The 22,529-nt window shown below is 39.0% G+C and overlaps 1 protein-coding gene across 7 annotated transcripts; it reads left to right on the top strand.

Moving 5' to 3' along the window:
* The first annotated feature begins 1,562 nt into the window (after positions 1–1,562).
* On the top strand, positions 1,563–21,020 carry LOC146451371 (uncharacterized). Of its 7 annotated transcripts, none has more exons than XM_085099191.1 (16): positions 1,563–1,770; positions 2,566–2,707; positions 6,119–6,616; positions 7,525–7,603; positions 7,765–7,795; positions 8,520–8,554; positions 9,220–9,304; positions 10,958–11,045; positions 11,900–11,956; positions 15,344–15,737; positions 16,267–16,343; positions 16,758–16,859; positions 17,993–18,126; positions 18,767–19,045; positions 19,633–19,792; positions 20,782–21,020. In XM_085099191.1, exons 2-16 carry the CDS (start codon positions 2,633–2,635, stop codon positions 20,872–20,874), a joined length of 2,187 nt encoding a protein of 728 aa, XP_084955317.1. In that variant the 5' UTR covers positions 1,563–1,770; positions 2,566–2,632; the 3' UTR covers positions 20,875–21,020. The 7 variants fall into 7 exon arrangements, with proteins under 7 accessions (XP_084955317.1, XP_084955322.1, XP_084955323.1 ...); XM_085099196.1 differs by having other exon boundaries at positions 19,633–19,803; positions 20,782–20,973; XM_085099197.1 differs by having other exon boundaries at positions 2,563–2,707; positions 19,633–19,814; positions 20,782–20,973.
* Positions 21,021–22,529: the final 1,509 nt, after the last annotated feature.

The following is a 22,529-nucleotide window of genomic DNA, read 5'->3' as shown; positions in this document are numbered from 1 at the left end:
CCACTTAAGTTTCTTAAGTATCCATCTTGGTTATAATAATGTGGAAGGTTTTTAGTTTCTGTCACAGCTAAGGGAAACTTTGATGTTTTTTGTTGCTTTCAAAATAATCATTTGTAGTGTGAAAATGTTTATTCCTTGAAATGTCAAGATCACAGTGTATCCTGGAAATTCTAACCCCCAAATAACGAATTTCATACGGGCAGGTTTTGAGTCTTATATCTTATTTTCTTGAAACCAAATATGGCGACATAAATCTGAAACTGTTTATTTATGCTTTCGCTAGCCAAAGCCGGCAAATGTCGTACAAAGATCACAAATAATTGATGTGCCCCGAGAAAAACACCGGTCGAGCAAAGTTGAAAGCGATCGATCATGTTCTAGTTACCAGGGAAAAATGCGACAGATTTGAAATGAGAAAAGATTTCAGACAAAAGGTGAAACAACAGGACGTGGATTTAATACGTTTAACCGTACAACAATAATGAACGCATTGTCTAAAGATTGCGAAGAAGCTTCATGCTGAGTTATTTTGTTTGTGTGAGGAGTAAAACACAACTGCGATATTATCAATTTTATTCAAGGTCACGGTGACTTGAAGCGAGTAGGCAGAGTTTAAAGTTCTTTGAGTTTTCAGACAATTTTAAATTGCGTCGCGCCACGACAAAATGCGGAAGCATATGAAAAAGCTACCACGAAACTTGACCACGGAATCCAAAGTGGTTTAGACACGAATTAAAATTCTATATGTTTTTCTTTTCGCATCACAGACGCCAGCATAACAAACAAATTTCATCGAAGAGACTACACAAAACAAAAGGTATTTGAATTTGCTGGCCTGTAATGCCTAGATAAATAAAATTCGATATGCCCTATTCGATTTTCAACTGGAAAATTACGCCGCTTTGTCCAATCGCTTTTCCGGGAACAGTGAGTGCTGTTCCCAATCGCGACGAAATTGGTGTGCAAATTCTGTAGAGGGAAAGAAAAACTTATTGAAATTCCCAACACGTGGTGTTTCATATGTCAAATTGACAAGAACTGATAGCAAATTCAGCTGGGCGGGTTAGGTAATCTGGAAAAACAATAATCTTTATGTTTGCGAAAACGAGATCCTTTCATTTGGGCAAACGCTGATAGCCAATCAGGTTCGCTATAAATCTGATAACTTGTCCTTCGAGAAAGTGATTTCTTTACCCAAGGTCGTGTGTTGTCTATGGGATACCTTAGGAGAAAATGAACCGCAATCAATAGCAACATAAGCTAAAACAACGCGGAATTAAAAGTTTACAACGCCTTCGCTTAGCATAAATGACAGTTGAAAGCAAGAAGACGGAATATTTATTGTGTCGTCTGGGGTTGTTTATGCGTCGTTTAGAACCAAGCTAAACCGACAACAGTTTTCATAGAATTGAACATTTTCTCCCAAACAAATATTTTGTTTAGATGACTAAAAGCAGATTGCTGGCGTGGGAAGTCTATTGTTTCTTCTTCCTATGTTTGTTTTTGTTTTTATTTACGGGTGCCAATTACGTGACGTCACGGTGCAAAGCGAGGCTTTGTTTGGGGCTCAAAGTAAATTCATCAACAACAACGCGCTTCAATTGTTTAGCAGGGAAAATTATAAAATATTCCTGCCCGCAGTCGCTTGCGATCTGTTTTAAAAGTTTTTTAGTTTTTTGCTGGTAGACGAAGGAAACCCTGTTGTAAGGTTGATGTCGGATAGCCAGACGATCTGCATCTTTCATTCATTGAAAATTCGTCGCGGCGGAGGTAAGTAACGTGCGTTTCCACCATCAACAAGAAACTAGCTTGATGTTTATCTTGTTTGAATTTCAATAGTTAAAAGGAATCTTGTTCGCCGCGAACTTTCGTGGGAAAAGTCCCTTAGTTGACAAGAAGTTTGAAAAATGTTTTAAGCGGTTTCCTGGTGTGTTTTATGCCCCAATCGAAAGTGAAATTGCCATTTTTATTGTTGTTTACTTGAAGCGTCTTTTGTTGTTGTTTATGCGTGGTGGCTAGACGATTGAAGCGCTTTGGGTGAAATTTTCACAAGTAACAGAAGGTTTACGAATCGTGGAAAACGTAGCGAAATCTTTAGTGAGTTCTTTGGCTAGTTTTCGGCAGTTTAACAAAGATATATTCCCATTGAACTAACAAGGAAGGCCCATTCACTATTGACTTACCGAACAAATTTATTCAAATTGCGGCCATATGGCATGTGAATCAATTAGCGTGGTTTTTCCTTTAAGACGCGATTTAAGTCTGTTTTACGGCTTGTTTCTTTTCTTAAGAAGAAACATCTCGTCTTAATCAAACTGTAAATCATGCCCACCAAACTAGAGCAAGAAAATTATTTGCGGACAGAGTTGAAAATGACACGAGAGTTAAATTTCCGGCTTCGCGTCGCGCAGCGCAGAAAGCGCACCAGAGCGCGGGGCCTTCCGCATGAATCGCTTTCATCCGTGAAAAAGAGATTGAGAAATTTGAATTTAATGCGCTGTTTATAAGAGTGCAATGTACTGATGAATCGCAGCTAGATTTGACAACCTGTTCTTTTTTTAGCAGTTGTAAAACCTGCCCGTTGATCTAAAACGATTCTGCACCACAATATCCTTGCCAAAGGAGCGATTTAATGGCGAATATCGGCAAGTCAAGCGAGGTTGAAGTGACTGTCACATCCACGGCAACGAGTCTTCGAGGATCTGGGGTAAGTCAAACTGTAGTTTCATATTTATCTTTTAGTTAAATTTTGTAACTTATGAAATCCAGACAAAAGCGTGACTTACTAGATAAGTCCACAAAGCTTATAGCTGATTCTAAGTTCTATACCAGGAAAATACATGAACAAAATTTCAAACTACATGTGCGAAGGTAGTATTCGCCCAACAAAGGCTTCAATCGTTTAAACGGCATGCTTTGTTAGCGTGAAATCAAGGTCATCTTTCCTTGCTAGCCGTTCCGTCGGGAATTGAAATCGACATCAACTGAAAATTAGCGGTGTCACGCGTCCCTCGAAGTGATAAGACATAAATTATTTCACTTATCCGAAGGCGGGTGTGAGCGTGCTTGATTCCACGTGGATTTTTCACCTGGCATCAGCCTCATTGGAGCATAATTGTCTCTGCTTAATAGAAGCTGACGTGGTTGCGGAGGAATTAATTTTTGTTCTCAAGAGGTCAGGATCGAAATTGGACCGTGGTCCCATTTGTAAGAGATACTGTACGCACTGTACTTTCGTGGATTCAAGTTACCATATTCTGCCCAAAGCTATTCTTTTAGAACAATGGGAAGTTTTAAATTTCTTTAGAAGCTCAAGGCTTATACTCACATTTGTATTATTTTTCGTCTTTACTTTGAATTATAAGCTTTAAATGCAGTTTCTGTTGATTTGTAGGGAAAGTATCATGGAGATTTTGACCTCTTTTGTTAAAAATGGTGAAATAAGACCTTCACTTTGCTACAAAATAATTCTTGAACAACGAGAGGAGAGAAATCAACTCAATCCTTAAAAGGACCAACTCGTGATCTGTTCTAGTGCATTTTGGAAACAAAAATATGAAAACTTGAAAAACATTAGCCTAACATTTTTCAAGTTTCAATCCATTCCGACCTACCCTGTCTCTGGCCAGAGGCACTAATCAGCAGTTTTATTGCACTGGGGTGATAATTTATAACAAAACTAGACAATTATTTTCTGTTTCTGTTGTCCGACAAACAGTTTTTGGTTTTGAAATGACAGCAAATTTTCATGATACTTTCCAGCTTTATATTCATATTTAATTAACAACTAAGCATTCTGAGCTGGGGCCCTCAGCTGAGTGAGCTCGAGGGTTGTACTGTTTGCTCTTATCCCTTGAGTTGAAATTTTATCCATAAACAACTTGGTCGTAATAAACAATGTGAATTGGACCCAAGTGGATTACTCAGCTGTCCTTGGAAATGAGAGCCAACTGACGTTGTTCCTCAGCTGTAAAATTCTTTTCACCTTGGAAACTTTTGGCAAGTTTTCTTCCTTAACAGGGGCGCCCAGCAGGTTATCTCAGTAAACTATTTAATATTTTACATTTGTGTGGAAGGCCCTTGAAGTCATCTCAAAATTTTTTATTTCATTGTTTTCAAAATCAAGAGTTTCTATGGCAATTGCTGCCTTCATTACAGAAAAATTAATTCCTGAATGTTTCTAGAGGGACGAAAACTTGCAGTGGAAAAATCCAAGGCCTGGCTAGCATTTTTAGGGGTTATTGACATGATACCAGAATGAGTTTCATTCCGGAATGAGTTCATTCCATCTCCATATATATTTCTCTGCTTCTGCTTACATGATGCCGAGACGAAATTGTGCCCTCGCACAAGTCATTCTGGAATGGGTTCATTCCGGTTTTCAATCTGAATGAAATTTTCGCTCTGGTATGACATTTCATTCTGGTATCATTGTAAAGTGAGAATGCACTTCGTTCCGAGAGGAAAAATCGCCTGGGGCAAGTAGCGTATGCGTATCTTTTTCAAGATGGCTAATATGAAAGTAAAGAAAGATCCGTTTCGTAGTTGGAAATGGGATGCAACAAAAACAGAAAAATTGCTGGACGTTTTCATTAGCTATAAACAATAAAATTTAACCAATTAAAAGCTGTATTAAAACATTACAAAGAAGTTCCTTCAAGTTTTAATACCCGTGGCTCAGTCTTGCTACAGAGTTCAAGACTTCTTCTTTCTCCGATGTGACACAAATATGCATACAGGAAGTCATGAGTTTGGACTTAGCGCCAACATACGTGATTGTCTTTTCTGTCTGGCCCGAAGAAGCAGCCCTGCACATGGTCAAGTTGTTTGAAATCATGGCAGCTATTGCCATTAATATGCACAACAATGTGTCGTGAGAAGCTCGCACCATCTTTGTTTACTGATGCGCGGGAACTTAAAAAACCACGTGAGCCAGAGTCAGTCGATTTTCACATGTGAATGTGGCACAAACTTCATTCTGGAACGAAACTCATTCTGGAATGAGTTTCATTCCAGAATCATGTGAATAGCCCCTTAGAGTCAAAAGCATCTCAGAATTCTAGGTGAGAACTGAATCTGTCCATCAAACTTTTTGAAAAATTGCATTAAATTGCATAAAACTTCTCTGAGTTTTCAATGGGAAATGCCTCTTTTGTGACAAATTCCAGCTGTTATTTGGCTTTTGGAGAGACAAAAACTTAATGTTCTTTGCAGTGTGCAAAATATTAAGGCAAGCACAGGTTTTCACAAAGTCAACAGCCACTGTGATATCAAGGTGATAAGATGAATCTGTTCATAAGACATCTGTGTCTGACAGCTAATGGATTCAAACAGATCAGACAATCATAGATTTTACAAGTGGTTGTTTAAAACAATATGGGAATTAAAGGCAACAAATTTTTTCCTTAAGTGCCCCTACATACATGTACGTAAAGCAAAGTCCAGTACTGTTGTATTAGTGTCAGGGGTGGGGTGTGTGTGTGTGTGTGTGGGGGGGGGGGGGGGGATTTCAAATGAAGCCTAGTTTCTAGCCTCCCTCACAGATGCTCTTTTGGCTCGTCACGCGAGGGAGGCTACCGAGTTTCTAGACTCCAAAACAATCCCATTAGGTTAAAACAGCACCCAGCAGAAGTCCAAAAGCTCAGAAAGCAAGCTGAAAAGTCGATACTTCTGTGTGTAAAACTTACTGCACGAATCTCATAAAATGTTCAAAATGCAAGTGGAACCACTCACCTGTGGCTCATGGTTCCACTTGAGTTTTAAACATTTTATGACGTCATTTTATGATTTATAAGAGCATAGACCATAGGAAACTGGTGTCAATTTGTTTTTTACAATAACATAGACAAAGTACGAGCAGAATTGGCATTATTTTCCATTGAGAAATTGCTTGCGTTACATCTGAGGTCATTTTTTATTGTCTGTACTCTTATGGACATTAGCTACCAGCCAATCAGCACACAGGAATTTTGACAGTTATTCTACTTTGTAAAATTATCATAGGAATAAAGCTTGTGTACTGTAGCTCTGAGATCTGGGGTAGGCATGTACATGTAGTTTTGGGGTAAGGGAGTATAGTTGGAATTTTAAGGTAACAGGAGTATTTTCCCATCTCTAGGTCAAAGCATCTTCGCCATCTACGGAAGGTGCTCAAGAATCATGTGGCTCCAACAACTGTGCCTGTGCAAAACAGAAAGTTACACCACAAAGTAAGCAAAGCAATGGTCAGTCATGTTGCTGCAGTCGTGAAGTTCATGTTCCTGGTATGGTGTACCAACACGTTACCCCTGCAGTGACCAGTGTCATGATTGACGCATCAAGCTCTCCATCTCAAGACTCCAAAGTGCCGTCCAAACACGGTGGTGTCCATTACTGTTCAACGTGTCCTCCAGGGCCCCACACACACCATGTGTACTCTCCAGCTGGGTGCCATTCACAGCAGGGTGCAGCCTTTATGGAGCATGCTCACTGTGGTTGTCAGCCTGGGTATGTTGATGGACATTTCCACTTCCCTCACCAGCAGACTCCTCCGCGACCAGTCACTGTGATGGCAGCACATCCTCCGCCGCCGCTGCTGTTACGACCTGTCCAACCACAGCACATGCAGCAACACCAGGTAGGTGTTTCTCATTTACCCTTTAAGCCCCAGCATCAGGATGCATACTTCTATTTATTTTGACAAATAGACAGCAGTTTTCTATGGTCTGTACTCTGACTTATAGACCATAAACAACATCATAAAATATTCAACTTTCAACTTTTCAAACTTTCTTTCAACTTTATTAGGTGTTTTTAAAAAATTACATGTACATTTACAATTTCTTGGTGCCGCAGGTAACAAAGCTAATCTAGGCGGGCCAGGATGACAAAAAGAAAGAATGACTTTAACTGCTAAGTAAGAAGGCAGACTGAACTATGATAAGAATAATGAAAGGTTTTTAGGAGGACTAAAACTCTATGCAAAACTCTTGTGGGATGGCAAATGGTTTCACTGCCAAGTTTTGAACATTTTATGACAAGAGTAGGGATTTCATGAGCTGAAGTTGAGAAACGGGTAGGGAAAACTGTCATTCTATAGGAATTTAAAAGGGCCTTAATCAAAACATCTCAAACAGACCAACATGAAAAGAGATGCAATGTTCCTACCGTACAATGTACAGGTGCGTGAAAGGGGTACTTACCACCTTCCACCGAAGGTATATGAAAGGGTTACCTTTCCTGTAAAATTAGTGGTATAAAAAGGGTAAAGGTGTTGAACCTCGGGGGAGTTGGCAGGGTCAAATTTTGTCTCCTGAGAACAACCAACATCATTTCATTTATTTTCCATAATCAAATATCAGTTTTACTGTCTTTCCTCACTTTTCCAAAAACATTGGCATGAGTACATGTCAACGTGCAACTTCTCACTTACCAACTCTTAAAATTGTAGCAGTTGACTTAAAGGGAATTAAAAAAGGACAAAAATATGGCATGCACCCAGTTTGTGGTTGTATGATACCAACGTTTTCCCTCTTGATTTGGCAGGCAATATTGGAGCAGGAACTTCGTCCCTATTTTGATGGCAAGTGGAAAGGGCTTGGAGATCCTCATCTCACCAACTTTGGTAAGTTTTGTTTAATATTAAGTTTAATACTGTATTTCTATGCAGGTGTTAAAAGATAAGCATGTGAGAGAATGTTGAATTGCATGCATCACTTTTCTTACTAGAAATAGAAACATTTTGGTAATTAATTATTATTTTGTTATTAAATCTATGCCATTTAGGTGGAAGGGCTCAGCCATCAGAAGGAACAGTGTAAGTTTAATAAAACTGTTTAAATTATAAACTTATTAAAAAAATATTGGTATCAACATACTGTAAGTTTACATCCTTACATGTAAATAAAAGGTATAAACATAGTGGACCATGGAGTCATGTATTATGTAGAACTGTACACTATGTACATGAAACTGGGATTTTATTAACTATCTGAGGGACTCACTAATTGATTGATTGACTGGCTGAGTATCTTGCTACATGTATGTGACTGTTCATCTTTTAATCCCTAATTATATTAAAGAACAAATTCTCCTATCTTGTCGCTGTATTTTTCTTATAAACATAATGGGGAGAAGTTATTAAAATATCAAGAAAATTCACCTTGGGTGATCATATCCTTAATTCTCATGATCTTAGGGGTTGAATAAGCAAATATTACAAGGAGAAATTTGATGCTGATCACTGTTAGGGCTTACATGGTAAAGGGGGCTTACACATGTATGTAACTGACTAAATTGACAGGCTGACTGACTGAGGGAGCTTACTGATTGATTCTGAATGAATGATTGACTGACTGATGGATTGATTGATTGATTGATTGATTGATTGATTAACAGCCCTACCATCTTACTGACTGCCTAATTGATATTCGTAGTGACTAATTAGATCTGAGTCCGACTGATTGATAGATAGATCGATTGCCTGACTGCCAGTTATTTAAAATTTATAACTTTAAAGTTTTATTTTTGATGATTAACAGGCCAGCAAGTGCATTTATCAATGAGGCACAAGCAGGTAAATAGTCTCTAGCAAAACTGCTTTCTATTCCTACCTTTATTAGTGATGCATTAGGGTACGATGTTACCCAGGGGGGATACTTAAGTATAAATGTGACGGGGGGGTCCGACGTATTTTTTTGGGTCTAAAATTTTCAACTTCTGTATTTTTTTGGGTTGGAGATTTAACCGTGTATTTTTTTGGGTCTAAGAAATCTGCGCATTTTTTTTTGGGTTCGAATTTCCGCCAGGCTAATAGTTCTTATGCAATTGAAGCCAAAGTTCCCGCAAGATCCAAAAGCATGATTCGAATAATCTCCAGTCTTGTATTTTTTTGGGTACACAATATAAGGTCCATGTATTTTTTTGGGTTCTAAATGTTAGGCTCCGTCTGACCCCCCTGTCACGTTTATACCCGAGTACCCCACCTGGGCGATGTTAAAGCATGATTGATGCACAATAAATGCACCATTCAGGAGCAATCTATGCACCATCAATGGAAAGCTAAATCAGTGCACGATTATCGACTTGTTATGCACGATTGCTGGACGGCACCATGCATGATAAATAAATTTAAACCTATAAAATTACTGTACTTACAGTTGTGATAATCAATATTGTTCACGAAGACACAGATTAGGTAATTTGCTGACCAATGTTTCTTTGTGTTTGATGTGTTTTCAGTCCAACATCAGCCTCTGTTTCACCATAATATCTGCCAGTGGCCAGGCTGTGAAGCTTTTTGTGAAAACTTTCAACAATTTATACAGTAAGTATTTCAATATCCAATGAGCAACGAGCAAGTTTACCAAGCGCTCAAATATACATACTCGTAACACTCGTACACGGAACTCTTTGCAGATTCCACTATACAGAACGGCTATAGGCCAGCGCTCATTTTCCTATAGAGGGGCCTACATATGGAATAACTTGCATAATGAACTTAGGCAAAGTGCCTCATTGGCATCTTTCAAACGCACCCTGAAAGACACACTATTGAGGCAGACATTTCCTTCATAAGCTTTAAATTTTAGTAAAATACCAGCATAAATTGTGATTTCGAGTTTTTTTTGTCATTTTTGCTTTTATAAATTGGAAATAGTTTGTAAATAGTTCCTGAAAAACCTCACGAGGATGTTACTATTAAAGTTATTTGATTCTATCAATATCAAAGAACAGCAGACTTGATCACTATAACTGCCATGTGTTATCATTATTGGGGAGGCGATGCAGCCTTGAAGCTAGGATGCCGGACTTTTAATTCAGAAGTCTCAAGTTCACGTCCTGCTCTGACCACTTGGATTTGTTTCACGGTAGTCCTGTTTAATATAAAATCAAGACCATGGTACATGTGTGTAAATAGCCAACTGCTTTGCCTCCCACCAGTTGGTGTTTTTAACCTGTGTTATAAAATGTTCAGTTTGTATATTTATTTTCTAATGTTTAAAACACTTGCAGCAGTGTTTTATTGGGATTTAAAAACCACGAGGCGCAGCCGAGTGGTTTTAGACCAGATTAAACACGTGCTGCGAGTTTTTTGAACGGCTTCAAAAACATTCCTGGAAAAGCGTATGTCAAGAGAGTTCATAACAATGATGCTTTTGTGAACGTAGGAAATTACAATATGAGAAAAACAGAATTCACCGCATACTAATAAGGAGGATGTTTTATTGGGTTTTAAAACCACTGCACATGACGTTTTATCAACCATTTGATAGGTCAATGGGCTTATGAATTATTAATGTGTTGTTGAAACGGATTTAATAGCATCTCCAATTAACGCTGCAGTGCTGAATACTTTGATACTTTAAAAAAGTTATTTTGATATTAATTATTCATCATCATCATGCCTATTAAAAGTGGTGTTGAAAGCTGCATAAATTGTACTTCAATTCACATTTCAATTGGAGTTTCACCAAACATTGCAAGGGGCTCAAAAACTGGTCATTCAGGTTTATCGTGGTAAGAGAGACTTAGGATCCTGTTTAAAATAAATGGTAAAGATTCAGGTTATGTTTTCTTTAAAAAATTAGTTTCACAGATGAGACTAGTGCAAAATAATGCTGACCTTTGATGCTAACACAAAACTACTCAATTATAATGAGGAATAGAAAACAGCAAGTGGTAAATATAAAGGGGAAACATGGTCACGTGATCATTTCTGCCATTTTCTGTAAACATAATTCTAAGGGCATGTTTCTTTGGGAAAATCCAAATCTGGATTTTTTAACCAAGATCACTCGGATCATGGTGGATCAAAGAAACCAACGAATCTACTCTAGGTAAGGATTCGTTAGTTCCTTTGATGCACCATGATCCAAGTGATCTTAGATCAAAAATCCGGATTCAAATTTTCCCAAAGAAACGCACCCTAAATCTCTGTAATGTCTTTGAAACCTAATTTCTCTCTTTCTTTTATTAGTCATCTTAATGCAGACCACGCCTTAGACGAAAGAAGCACTGCTCAAGCTAGGGTGCAAATGCAAGTGGTGATGCACCTAGAATTTCAGGTACTTTTCAGTGTGGGGTCTAAGGGAGGAGGGGGTGGGGGGGGACCTGGGCAACCTAAATTGTCACTCCCCCCACCCATCCAAACATGGTTGCGCAAAGTTCTGGAGCCACTACAGCTGAAATTAACATGCCTCATTTTTTCGGTTGCCGCATTCAAATTGCTAGAAGTAGAAGTAAGTCAGTTCTATGTTGTGCAACGGTGACTGCAACTGAAATGTTGCAAGGTTTGTTCGTTTCAGGGAATGTTACACCAGGCAAGATCCGTGTAACTTGTGGCACAATGACGCAATAAATTGTGTGACAAGTTGTAAGACAAATTTCCCAGTGTTAACAGCACCTTTCCTGGTTTGTGTCAAACCTAGAGTACATGTACTGTTTTGAGTTGCAGACAATGTTATTTATAATGTATTTCAATGTAGAATGCAGACTAAAGTCTTCAATCGTGATTGATGATTTGGAAGCTTAATGATTGGCCATCTGGATTCAACCATCATCAAATATTAGGTTGAAGAAGATTTGGCCATAAAATATAAATACATGTATAACACACTAACTAAAGAGAATTCTGGAGTAACTTTCTGGCATACGTAAATGAGAAATGAGAATTCCTATGGGAAGATAGATCTCCATAGTCAGGTAATCATGTTTGAAGAATTACCCGGGGCTAAATTTGTTAATTGGTACAGCAGTGAAATTGGCTCAAAGTGATTCAAAATTATGTCTGCATTAATTATTTGAAAGGTGGGACTGTCTCTGTTTGCTGACAGAGATGCTCTGTGATAATTTACAATGCTAGTATGTAAATTTGATGTCACTCTGCTTTTAGTAAATTTAAATTATCTCATGATCACAGATGAACAAAGAGCGTGAAAGACTGTCTGCCATGATGAATCACCTTCACACTCCCAAGGTATTATATTTTTTATACGTTTTCCTTATTTATTTATTTTTATTATTATTTTTTTTGAAAATGTTACTGAGAGTGTCAGTTGGAATACATTTTTATCAAGTTTGAAGCAAGTTGACGCTGACATATAGGAAGGTGCTGCTAAACTGCTTACATTTGAATGGTTACAGCTAGTTCAGGAAAACTGCAGATTCTTGGTACATGTATGATTATTCACATACTCAACGTTAGGGCAACTTTGTAGAGCATAACAACAGTCCACAGAATACTGTAGAATGCTCTCAAGCTTTCATTTGAATGGACAGACGTAAGGAGTTTATCTACAGGCTCAAAAGTTAGAACCATCTTTTACAGGGTAGTAAACATTACTATCCAGCTGCATTTAGTACTGTCCACATACATGTAACGAGCGAAACGGGCACGAATATGGTGCGATATTCGTACAGTTAGTCATTTGTATTGTAAAGACCTATTTCGTGATTATCCGTAGCGGTTTTCTAACGCGCGTGCAGTAATCTTCTTTTAGTTTTACCTGTAGTTTTCTTGGCGTCTTATCAGAAAAGCTTAAGTTGAATAATAAATCTCTTATTAGATGTTTTGGAGTGTAGTATCGCTGTTTATTTTTACTCGTTTGTTTTTTTGCCTCCCCCGCAATACGGCACAACTCGTAAAAATATACAGCGATATTACACACCAAATGTTCATCTGATAAGATATGTGAACCACAGGAAGGCACTGCTCAATAGCTTTCATTTGAATGATCACAGGTTAGGATTTTACCCGCTACCTAAAACGTGGGAGGCCACCTTGTACGGCATAATAAACAGCATCACAAGAAAGTACCGCTCAGACAGCTTTCATTTGAATGGTCACACTTTAGGATTTCATTCACAGACTCAAAAGTTAGAAACACCCTGTACGGCATAATAAGCAGAACCACTGGTCTGCTCGGTAGCTTTCATTTGAATGGTCACACTTTAGGATTTCACCCACTGACTCAAAAGTTGGAACCACCTTGTGCAGCACATTAAACAACACTACAGGGAAATACTGCTCAGTAGCTTTCATGAAAAAGATATCACAGTTTAAATGTTAGATCCTCGTTGAGCAGCTTATTAGAAAGAGTATGGACGGGAAAGTACTGCTCGGTAGATTTAATTTGAATGGTCAGTCTTGAGGATCTTTCAGAGTCTTAAAAGTTAGATCCCTATTAACATGAATCAAGGTTCGCCTCGTTGTTTGACACTAAGAACTACGGTTCGCTTTGAGGCCTTGAAACCTTTGGCCTTAAAAACTTTCGTTCTTACTACATGTAACAGGAACGCCATATGCAGTAGAATTTAAATAAATGAAAACAACGAGCAGGTGTTTTTCATAAATAAAATATACAGCAAAATTGTAAAGAAGCTTTTGAATGCCCTTTCAATGTTGTCTTATTGCGGTTCGGTTGATTGATTGACGGATTGGGCTATCAATTAAATTTTGACAGCAAAGCGCAAACGATATTGGGCCATATTCAATCCAAGGCCGTAGTTTTACCAGCAGCCGAGGAACTACAAAACCGCGAAAGGAAAACACGACGAAATACAAACGTTTTCCCTCAATTTTTAAACAAAGGTTTCTTAAACGCTCATTTCATCGGTTAGTTGGTTAGTTTACCGCGAAGCCGGAGTTAAGTTAGGGTTTTGGCATTGGTTTCATTTTGTATAATTATTTAAGTCTTCTTCAGCCATTTTCTTATATTGTATCGTTATCACTAGCGGTACCTCAAATTACGGGTTATTTTACAATGTACAGCCAGCCAGTAATTAGGCTTGACACTATAATAATGTTCTTATCTAAATGTCTTCAACTATTGGGGGTACCCAACCGCCATTTTAGTTGAATTTCTGTTAGGGAAGACTGTACATCACCTCAGAAATTAGGATTTAGAGGTGAAGAAAAAGTAGGGTTTTCTATGGCTAATGCCACCTCAAAATTTCTGATGCCGGAAAACTAATCCATTGTGTTTTCGGAGGGGCAAGCAAAATAAGGCCGGGTAGCATTTTCGTAAAGCCTACATCAAAGAACAAATTCTCCTAACTTGAACCCATACTTTTCTTACAAAAGTACTGGGGAGAAGTTATTAACATATCAAGAAAATTCCTCTTGGGTGATCATATCCTTAATTCTCATGACCTCAGGGGTTGAATAAGCTTTGATATTACAAGGAGAAATTTGATGCTGATCACTGTTAGGGCTTAAAGGGTTAGTGTTCTCATTGGTTGCCCCTGAACTATCTTAAATCAATGGAAATTTCGAAATAATTACATACTGAAAGAAGAAAAATGCCAAGTCAATGATAAAAAGTGCCAGTTGATATTGGGGCAAAAGGAAGGTACTAAGATTGGAAAAGATTGAAATGTAGAATATTTAATTTTCAGGCGAGATAAACTGTGACAGCTTCTAAAATTTGTATCTCTGTCGGTAGCTTCTTGATAGTCAGCACCAATTAAAGATATTCGCGTACAAACCGCGAATACCTTTTCTGACCTTCTTAGTTTAATAACGGATCTGTTTTTAAACGGTTAGGCTTTCCGTCCACAAGTGAACTATCGAAAACAACCGAAAATGTAGCCAATAGCACGAAAATTAAAAGCAAGAACGACAACTAGGCTAACTGAATTGGATATAATGAGATATTTATCGTTAGCACATGTACAATATATTTGTCTGTATAGCGAACCAGCCGCGACCTGCTTCTAAAATAGTTCGCGGGAAAAAATACAGGGAAATGTATGGAAAGTTCAAAACACGACTGGACGCTGTCTGACGCAGCTACATCCCTCCAATTTTTTTTTTCTTAAAATCCTTTTCCTAGTGCCAAAAGTTTCCAATTCGTGAATTTTTCAGAAGCAATGTTTTATGAAAATTATTTGACATCGGATTTCCATATAAACACTGCTATTTCAAGCCTGTTTGCCTACTCGTCAAAATGGCGTCGAAAACCGTGATAATTTTTGCTTGAATGTGCTCGTTGGGAGCCGCTGTTGAGAAAAGAAATGACAACGAAGATTGTTCAATAAGGGTTTGGCTACTTGTAAGCTATCCTAAATGTTCGATTAAAGTAATCAGCACCAGGGGAGCTAACAGATGGTAAAGTTTTGGGTAGTTTTTAAATCGTTAGCGAAAACGAATAAAATGTAAGCATGGATGAAAAACGGTCGTGAGCGTCTGGATATATCTTAATGGATCCAGGAAATATGTTTAATTGCTTTTATAAAGTATTGCGCAAATTCCTATTCTCTGTAATGTTTTGATCTAGAAACATGATGTTGAGACGTTGAACAAATGACAGTGGATCTAATATCTTTAATATTTATTTCATAAATTATCTTTGTTTTATAACAGGTGTCTCCACACTCGCCAACTCCGAACACGGAACTTGAAGAGCAAGGCTCCAAGCAGGTGCCTCATTCCCAAGCACAGCCTCTTCTCCATGTTGCACCTGCCCCTCCCCCACACACTCACATGCCTCCCTTAGAGGGTACCCCACCGGCGCAACACTCACCCACTCTCACCAGTAGACAGGATATTCCAATGTCCCCCGAGAGCCCCCCTCCGACTATGGGAACTCCTCCACGGAAACACGCCCTCACACCACCCCCCAACATAACGGTGCATGACATAACGCACTCTGCCGCTGAGTCCATTGCGGTTGTGGCGGCGCCTGCGTGTCACATGATGGACGAAAAACCAGTCCATGTAAAGAGACGAAATGGGGATCCAGACGGTATAGCTTTGGGTGAGTATACCACTGGTCATTTTTGCACTAAAGAAGCGTTATGCTCAGGACAACACTGTTTCCTTGGCATAGTTGTACATCGTGCGTCGAGGGTGTCACTTTTGGATGTGATCCATAGACTCAACAAACAGCACCAAAGAAAAGTATTGCGTAGTTGCTTTCCGTTTAGATGGCCACATTTAAGGATTTCTTACTTGGAATAAAATATTAGAAGCGCTCTTGCACAGCATAATAAACTGCACCACAGGAAAGTACTGCTCAGTGGCTTTCATTTGAATGGTCACACTTTAGGATTTCATCCACAGACTCAAACGTTAGAACCACCTTGTACAGCATAAACAGCACCACAGGAAAGTACTACTCAGTAGCTTTCATTTGAATGGTCACACTTTAGGATTTCATCCACAGACTCAAACGTTAGAACCACCTTGTAACACACAAGAAACTAATGCTCATTAAGTCTTATTTCGAGCAAATTTGCGAGCCAGTGTAACCCAGTTGACATTATCTCCATTCTTGTTTCATCTAGATATCCAGCGGTCAGCAGATTTCTATCAAAAGGCGGATGTCAGGCCCCCTTTCACGTATGCGTCACTAATAAGACAGGTAAATCTTTGAAAAAACGTCAGAAATTCTTGAAGTCTTTGGATAAGAGGTATTGGCTGCCGTCACGAGTTTTGATGTTGAACTTTCCTACAGCTCAGCAGTATTCAATCCATTTACTCCTTGTTGGTTGCTATTCATTTACTTTTGTGTTGCGTTCAATAATTTGGAGGGGTCTTGGTGATCCCTCTGTTGCCACGCCATGCTGTTGACCTGAGGGTCGATGGTTGGTTTCTGAAACCGCCAGTATACTTGCATCCTTCAAAAGCTCTATTTCCACTGGACCCTAATAACCTGCAGCTGCACTGTTTTTTAGGGCTGGGAACATTGTCTTGTTGTTCGTTGGTTTGTCCGCGGCCATGCGGGTTACCAGCGGGCAAGCGGGTTCGACTAATGCCTTGTTTGTTTTAACCATAGGCGATTTTAGACGCCCCGGAGCAGCAACTCACTTTGAACGAGATCTATTCTTGGTTTGTTCACAAGTTTGCTTACTTCAGGAGAAATGCTGCCACTTGGAAGGTGAGCTGGAAACGTCTTCTTGCACGAAATATTGTTTCTGCTAACTTTGATTTTAAAAGCCTTCAATTTGGCTTTGTATACAACCTGGAACTATTAATAATAATTACTGTCAGTAATCATTGGAAAACACACCCTCTGAATATTTCTTTAGTTAAAATTATGCGTATGTCTTTCTACCTGTCACGATTTTATTAAAATCGGCGCTCAATTTGCACGTTGCAATCTTTGCTGTCTCCGAAACTACAATCTCCCCTAAATAACGACAGTAAAAGATTGCTAAGCAACTAGGCGCAGTGAAAAAAATATGACGCGAAAGGTTTCTAACACTTTTGAATGAATATAAGAAAAGAGAAATGGGGCGGAAAAAAGTAACATTTGAAGATAATTTAGGGTTTACCCTTGTAGGGTTACCGCACAAAAAAAAGTAAATAAATAAATAAATAAATAAATAAATAAATAAATAAATAAATAAATAAATTTCTATACTCAAACAGGACCCACCAAACCCCAAAATAGAGGTGGTCTCTGCCTGTACCTCCTTCCTCAACCTCAAAAGATGGTGTCTTTATTGCATAGCCACCCCTCTATCCAGCAGTAAAACAAAATGACAATGAGATTCAACCTCACTCTTGTTGTTTATCTAGCAATGCTGACTCTTGCTAGCTGAATATTTCTGTGTCAAGTAAAACTTTAAGGCCAGTAAAATTTTGTCGGTAATGTTCATGAGATAGGTGTTGTCTTCAATAACTCTCCTACCCCAGACAAGGTGGGTCCTTTTCGAACAAACTTGTTAAGCATGTTTTTGTGTCAACTCAAATTTTAAAGGCAACAAAATTTTGTCGGTAACGCGATAGGTGGTGTCTCCGTTAACCCTCCTACTTCATAGAAGGTAGGTCCTCTTCGAACAAACTTGTTTCGCCTTAATCCGTCACTGTCTAGACTCAAAAACAGGTGGGCAATTAACAAACGAAACCGGATAACAGTCTATTCTGGGTCTAACGTGGTATGATTGTTGCTTTCCCCCGCTATTATTTCATCCACAATTTCTCCCGCCTTTTAAAACTTGACATGTTTCTCTCCTTTTTCTCGCTCTTCAACATCCTCTCTAAAGTAACATTGTCCATTTTTAACAGAACGCTGTCCGCCATAACCTGTCTCTTCATAAATGCTTCGTGAGAAAGGAAAACGTCAAAGGAGCCGTGTGGATTGTAGACGAAGATGAGTACATGAAACGTCGACCTCAGTCAAAAGTGACACACAGCGCTGCGTAAGTTGGGTTGTTCGTTTTCTCGTTTGGCCTTTGTGAGTTTGCCTGATTTCTCAGTAACGTTTATAATAGACTTTAGGGAACTTGAGCAACCACGGTGTCAGTTAGAAACAAAAATTATCGTTTGACCTACTTCGCGATTATCATCAAGTCGTTCAAATTGTAATATGTGGGTGAACTATCCAGGAAGTGGCCTTTGAAAGCAGATGAGATTTCTCTCAATTTTTATGGTATTGTGAAAGAGAAACGTTACTCTAGTCCCCGTCCCCTTCCTCTCCCCCCCCCCCCCCCCACCCCACGCCAGCCATTTTCTTTGGAAATAAGTTTAAATGTCTTCTCTTCACTCCGTAATGCTCGTTAGGGTGTGTTGGAGCTGTTGGTAGTATTCGTAGTTACTTCGTGTTACCGAAAACACGTCAAGCTCCGGCCGTGCGACCCAGCTAGGCCAGAGAGATGGCTTTAGCTAAAACGGCCTACAACTTGAGCTCAGAGATTTTTTTTCACGGAGGGAAAAAAACAAAACAAAACAAAAAGCAAACGTTTGGGAGAGGGAATTGCGTGAGCAAGAAGGAAAGTGAGACTGGAAATGAGAAGCGAAGGACTGTTCGCTGACCTGTTGATCTATTTTCTCTCAAAACAGAAGAATGGTGAGACAAGAGCGAGAACGCCTAATGCAACAAGGCGCCTTAGGGGGACTCCCCACGCAGGTCAATTTGCTTCCTCTCGCCGCCTCAAATTCCAATGACGTCAGCGAAGATGAGGGCTCTGGTCAAGAGGAGAGTCGAAAGAGAAGCTCGGACGAGGAGACTGGGGACGAGTTACCGCCCCAGAAGCGCAGGGAGCTTAGAGACGGGGAGGAAGTTGAGGGAGTAGTGGGTGGAATCACGAAATTGGTGGAGTTCTGTTCCAAGGATATCAAGTAAGAATGTTAATGTGACAGAATTTGCGCGCGATCACAGGAATGAGCTGTGTCGCCTTACGACATTTTGTAACCCCCAGAACGTTTTTAAAACGCCCTGGAAGTTCACCTGATAGAAATAGGCAAAATCGGTTAACAAACGGTCTCAAGCGAAAGAATCCTTCTTCTGCTTGGCCAGACAATTTCTGGCATTGTGTTTATCCGGTCAATCAGCGGGCTGCTTACATCGCACCATATTTGTGCTTTGTAGGCCCCACTGATCGCCGTACTTGTGTCGTCCATGCAACAGAAATTCCTTCTTCCCGGAAACGTTACACAGACGAAAGCGCTACAATGCCCCTTAGATAAAGATAGTGAGATATTTGACCCTTTAAACCCTAATATCAAAAAATAAATTCTCCTATCTTGCCCCCATACTTTTCTTATAAAAGTACGGGGGAGAAGTTATTAAGATATCAAGAAAATTCACCTTGGGTGACCATATCCTTAATTCCCATGACCCCAGGGATTGAATAAGCATTGTTATCGTGCGGTAGAAAAGTGCGGGTCCGTGTTTTAATTGGCTTCTCCTGACTTTATGTTTGCAGTAGCCAATTGTCGCAGTCTCAGGTACAAGTGAAGCTGGAGCCCCCAGAGGATGGACCAATCATAGCGCTGAACGGCGACAGCCAATCAGATGAAGGCCATTACCATTCCACTCTCATGAACGGGAGCAGTCTAATGGAAACTGGAGCCAGCGAGGACGAGGTTAGGCAGCGGTAAGATTTAGGCAAGTATAACGCACCAATCAGTATCAAGCCGCAGAGGTTTGGAGGGGAGGGGTGGGGGAGGCGGCTACTGGTGGCATTCAAACCAAGCTGAGATTTTCTGTTGAAATGCCCGACTGCAGGGCATTTGTGGATGGTCAATAGAGTCATTAACCGCCATTTAGAAAGTCCAGTTAAATCTAGTCCCCACTCCGGGTAGATAATTGTATCTTTTCTTCAATTTTGCGCTCGAAATACTCTAAAGACTACGAGATACCAAGTGATTTTCTGAAACTTAGAAGAAACCAGAATCTATTTTTAGAGATTTTTCTGAGACAAAGTGGAAAACCTCGAAAACTTTTTCACTTGCAACCGATTGAAACCTGGGCATCTGGAGAAGGGGCAGGGTCACGTCACCTATTTTTTTGTGTGACTTTGAACTGTCAAAAAACATCCTTGAATAGATGGGATCGTAAAATTAATGGATCAGTTTTGTTAATAATAACCTTACTACTACACAGACACTAGTATCCTTCATCTTTAGCTGCAGATGGCTAGGATGGAAACGGATTGCAACTTGAAAAAGTTGGCCAATTTTTTCAAGTTCCTTCTGAGTGTTTTGGAAAAATTGCTGAGTGATTATCGGTTTATTCTTCCTCGAAGAACTCATTTCATATTTCCTCCCGGTGTTCTGAGAGTAATTTCATGTTAGAAAAAAGGTTCTTTGCAAAATATTTGAGCAGCCTTAACCACCATACAGCAAAATCTCTGTGACTCTGCCCCTTTAAAGACACTTCTTTGTATAGTTTCGGAAAACAAATAGGGTATTTATAAAGGAGGGTAAACAATTTTCTTGATTTCCTTTCATTCCAATGTCTTTTCAGCTTTTTTTAACAGTAATACTCAAAATAAGTGGAATAGCCCCTTTAAGAAATGCCTTGAACTTAAAGCCTTTCAAAATAACGAGTGTTTCATGTCATCTGTTGGCAGGCCGAGAAGCTGATGGCCGAGTATCGCATGGGAACGAGTTTTGCACGCACCAGGAGGACTGGAGCACAGGTGGAAGTTGCGATTGCGCAGTGACGATAAAAGAATTGAACAAGAGATAAGAGATTTGAACAGGTTTCAATAATGCTAAATAGCAAAGTAACACCAACTCCCATCAACTTTAACATCTTGTACAAAAAAAGAAAAAATGGGAGAAAAGAGATTCAATACTTGAACGGAAGGTTTTACTGATAAGATAAAACATCGAGTTAACGCAAGATTTTGAAACGAAAGTGATCGTCGATTGATAACACTTAAAAAGGAAATATTTTCAGCTAGAATTTGATTTCAAGAATTTATTTAAAATCGCCAACTTAAGTACTTGATCGAGGTACATTCTGTGATTTCTTTTTTAAACGTGAAGAAAATACAAATTGCTGAGAGATTTCAAAATATCTGAATTACTGATTGATAAGTCTCTAGAGGGGCGGGTCTTTCAATTCTCCTCATTGCATTCTATTCTGCTATTTTAAAAGACAAGATTCCCTAACTTGGCATTTTTACTAATAATTATTTTAAGGTGCTCTTTTCAACAGTGTGAAAGGTTTCTCGTTAGCTGACCCACATCAAAATTTCAAATTACCGTAATAAAGGAGAATTTTGTCAAGCCATATGCCTTCTTATAAACTTCAAACTTAAAGACTTCAAGTTTTCCAACGGTACCCATCCATTTCGTCATGAAAATTTAGTGATTAATCAAGAAAATATCACCTAGTTGATGATTTTCGTTTTTCTCACCACCTGCTTGGTTGAAATGGCATAGATATTGAAAGGAGAATTTATACCCGTTGATGTCTAGAATTGTTATGCATCAAAACACGTGTCTTTTTTAAATTTGTTTACCCAAAGTTTGGTCACCAGAACACGAGGTACTCAGTAGTTGTTAAACTTATTTTGTCAAAATCCACTTGAAAAAGTTGACTAACTCGTGTTTGAAAGTAAACATATATCAATTGCGGAAGGTAGAACTCATTGTGTTTGAAATTTGAAGCAAATAACACCTTTGACAAGCGTTCACACACCAATTCGAGTTTACGGCCACTAATAAGTTGTCGACAAATGTTGACGCGAGTAAAGACTCGTATTTCTTGCCAACAGTTTAATTTATTGTAAGTTTCCAGCTGTCGTCAACGTTAAGTGTAAAATAATAGTTTTCATGCACAACAACACAAGTTGGCAACGTCTTTAAGATTCCAACGAAAATTGGTGTTTTCCCAAGGCTTGATACATGAGGATTCAGTATTCAGTCAACGTCTTTTGTTTTCTTTGTACCATTATCGAACAAGCCTTTCTAAAAGGCAATATTTAAGGATTTCCCCAAAGACAGGATTACAAGCATGTGGTTCACTAGGTCTTTTTTTTAATTCACTTCGCATGCCTTAAAAGGCAGTCTTATTTTCGTCGTGGTGAAAGCCGTTGTACACTAATTTAATTGATTTATTTTTTGTTTTTGTGTGTTGCATGTAAAGATTACAATGGTCTAAGGACAATAACTATGTTGAGGACAAAATGATACTGATAAAGATGATGTTGTAATTAAGAAATACAGGCTTTACGCAATTTGCGTAATGCAAAAAGAGAAATAAAGATTAACATTGAGAAATGGAGACGTTGTGTTACTTATGACGTCATTTGTTTACGCTATAACCTGAAACAAGCTCGTTCCCAGGGTCCTCTCTCCTTTTAGCTGG

Source organism: Pavona decussata, unplaced genomic scaffold, assembly GCF_977016875.1.
Source record: "Pavona decussata unplaced genomic scaffold, jaPavDecu1.1 SCAFFOLD_390, whole genome shotgun sequence".
NCBI classification, from domain to species: Eukaryota; Metazoa; Cnidaria; class Anthozoa; order Scleractinia; family Agariciidae; genus Pavona; species Pavona decussata.
This window is presented reverse-complemented; position numbering and strand designations above follow the sequence as displayed.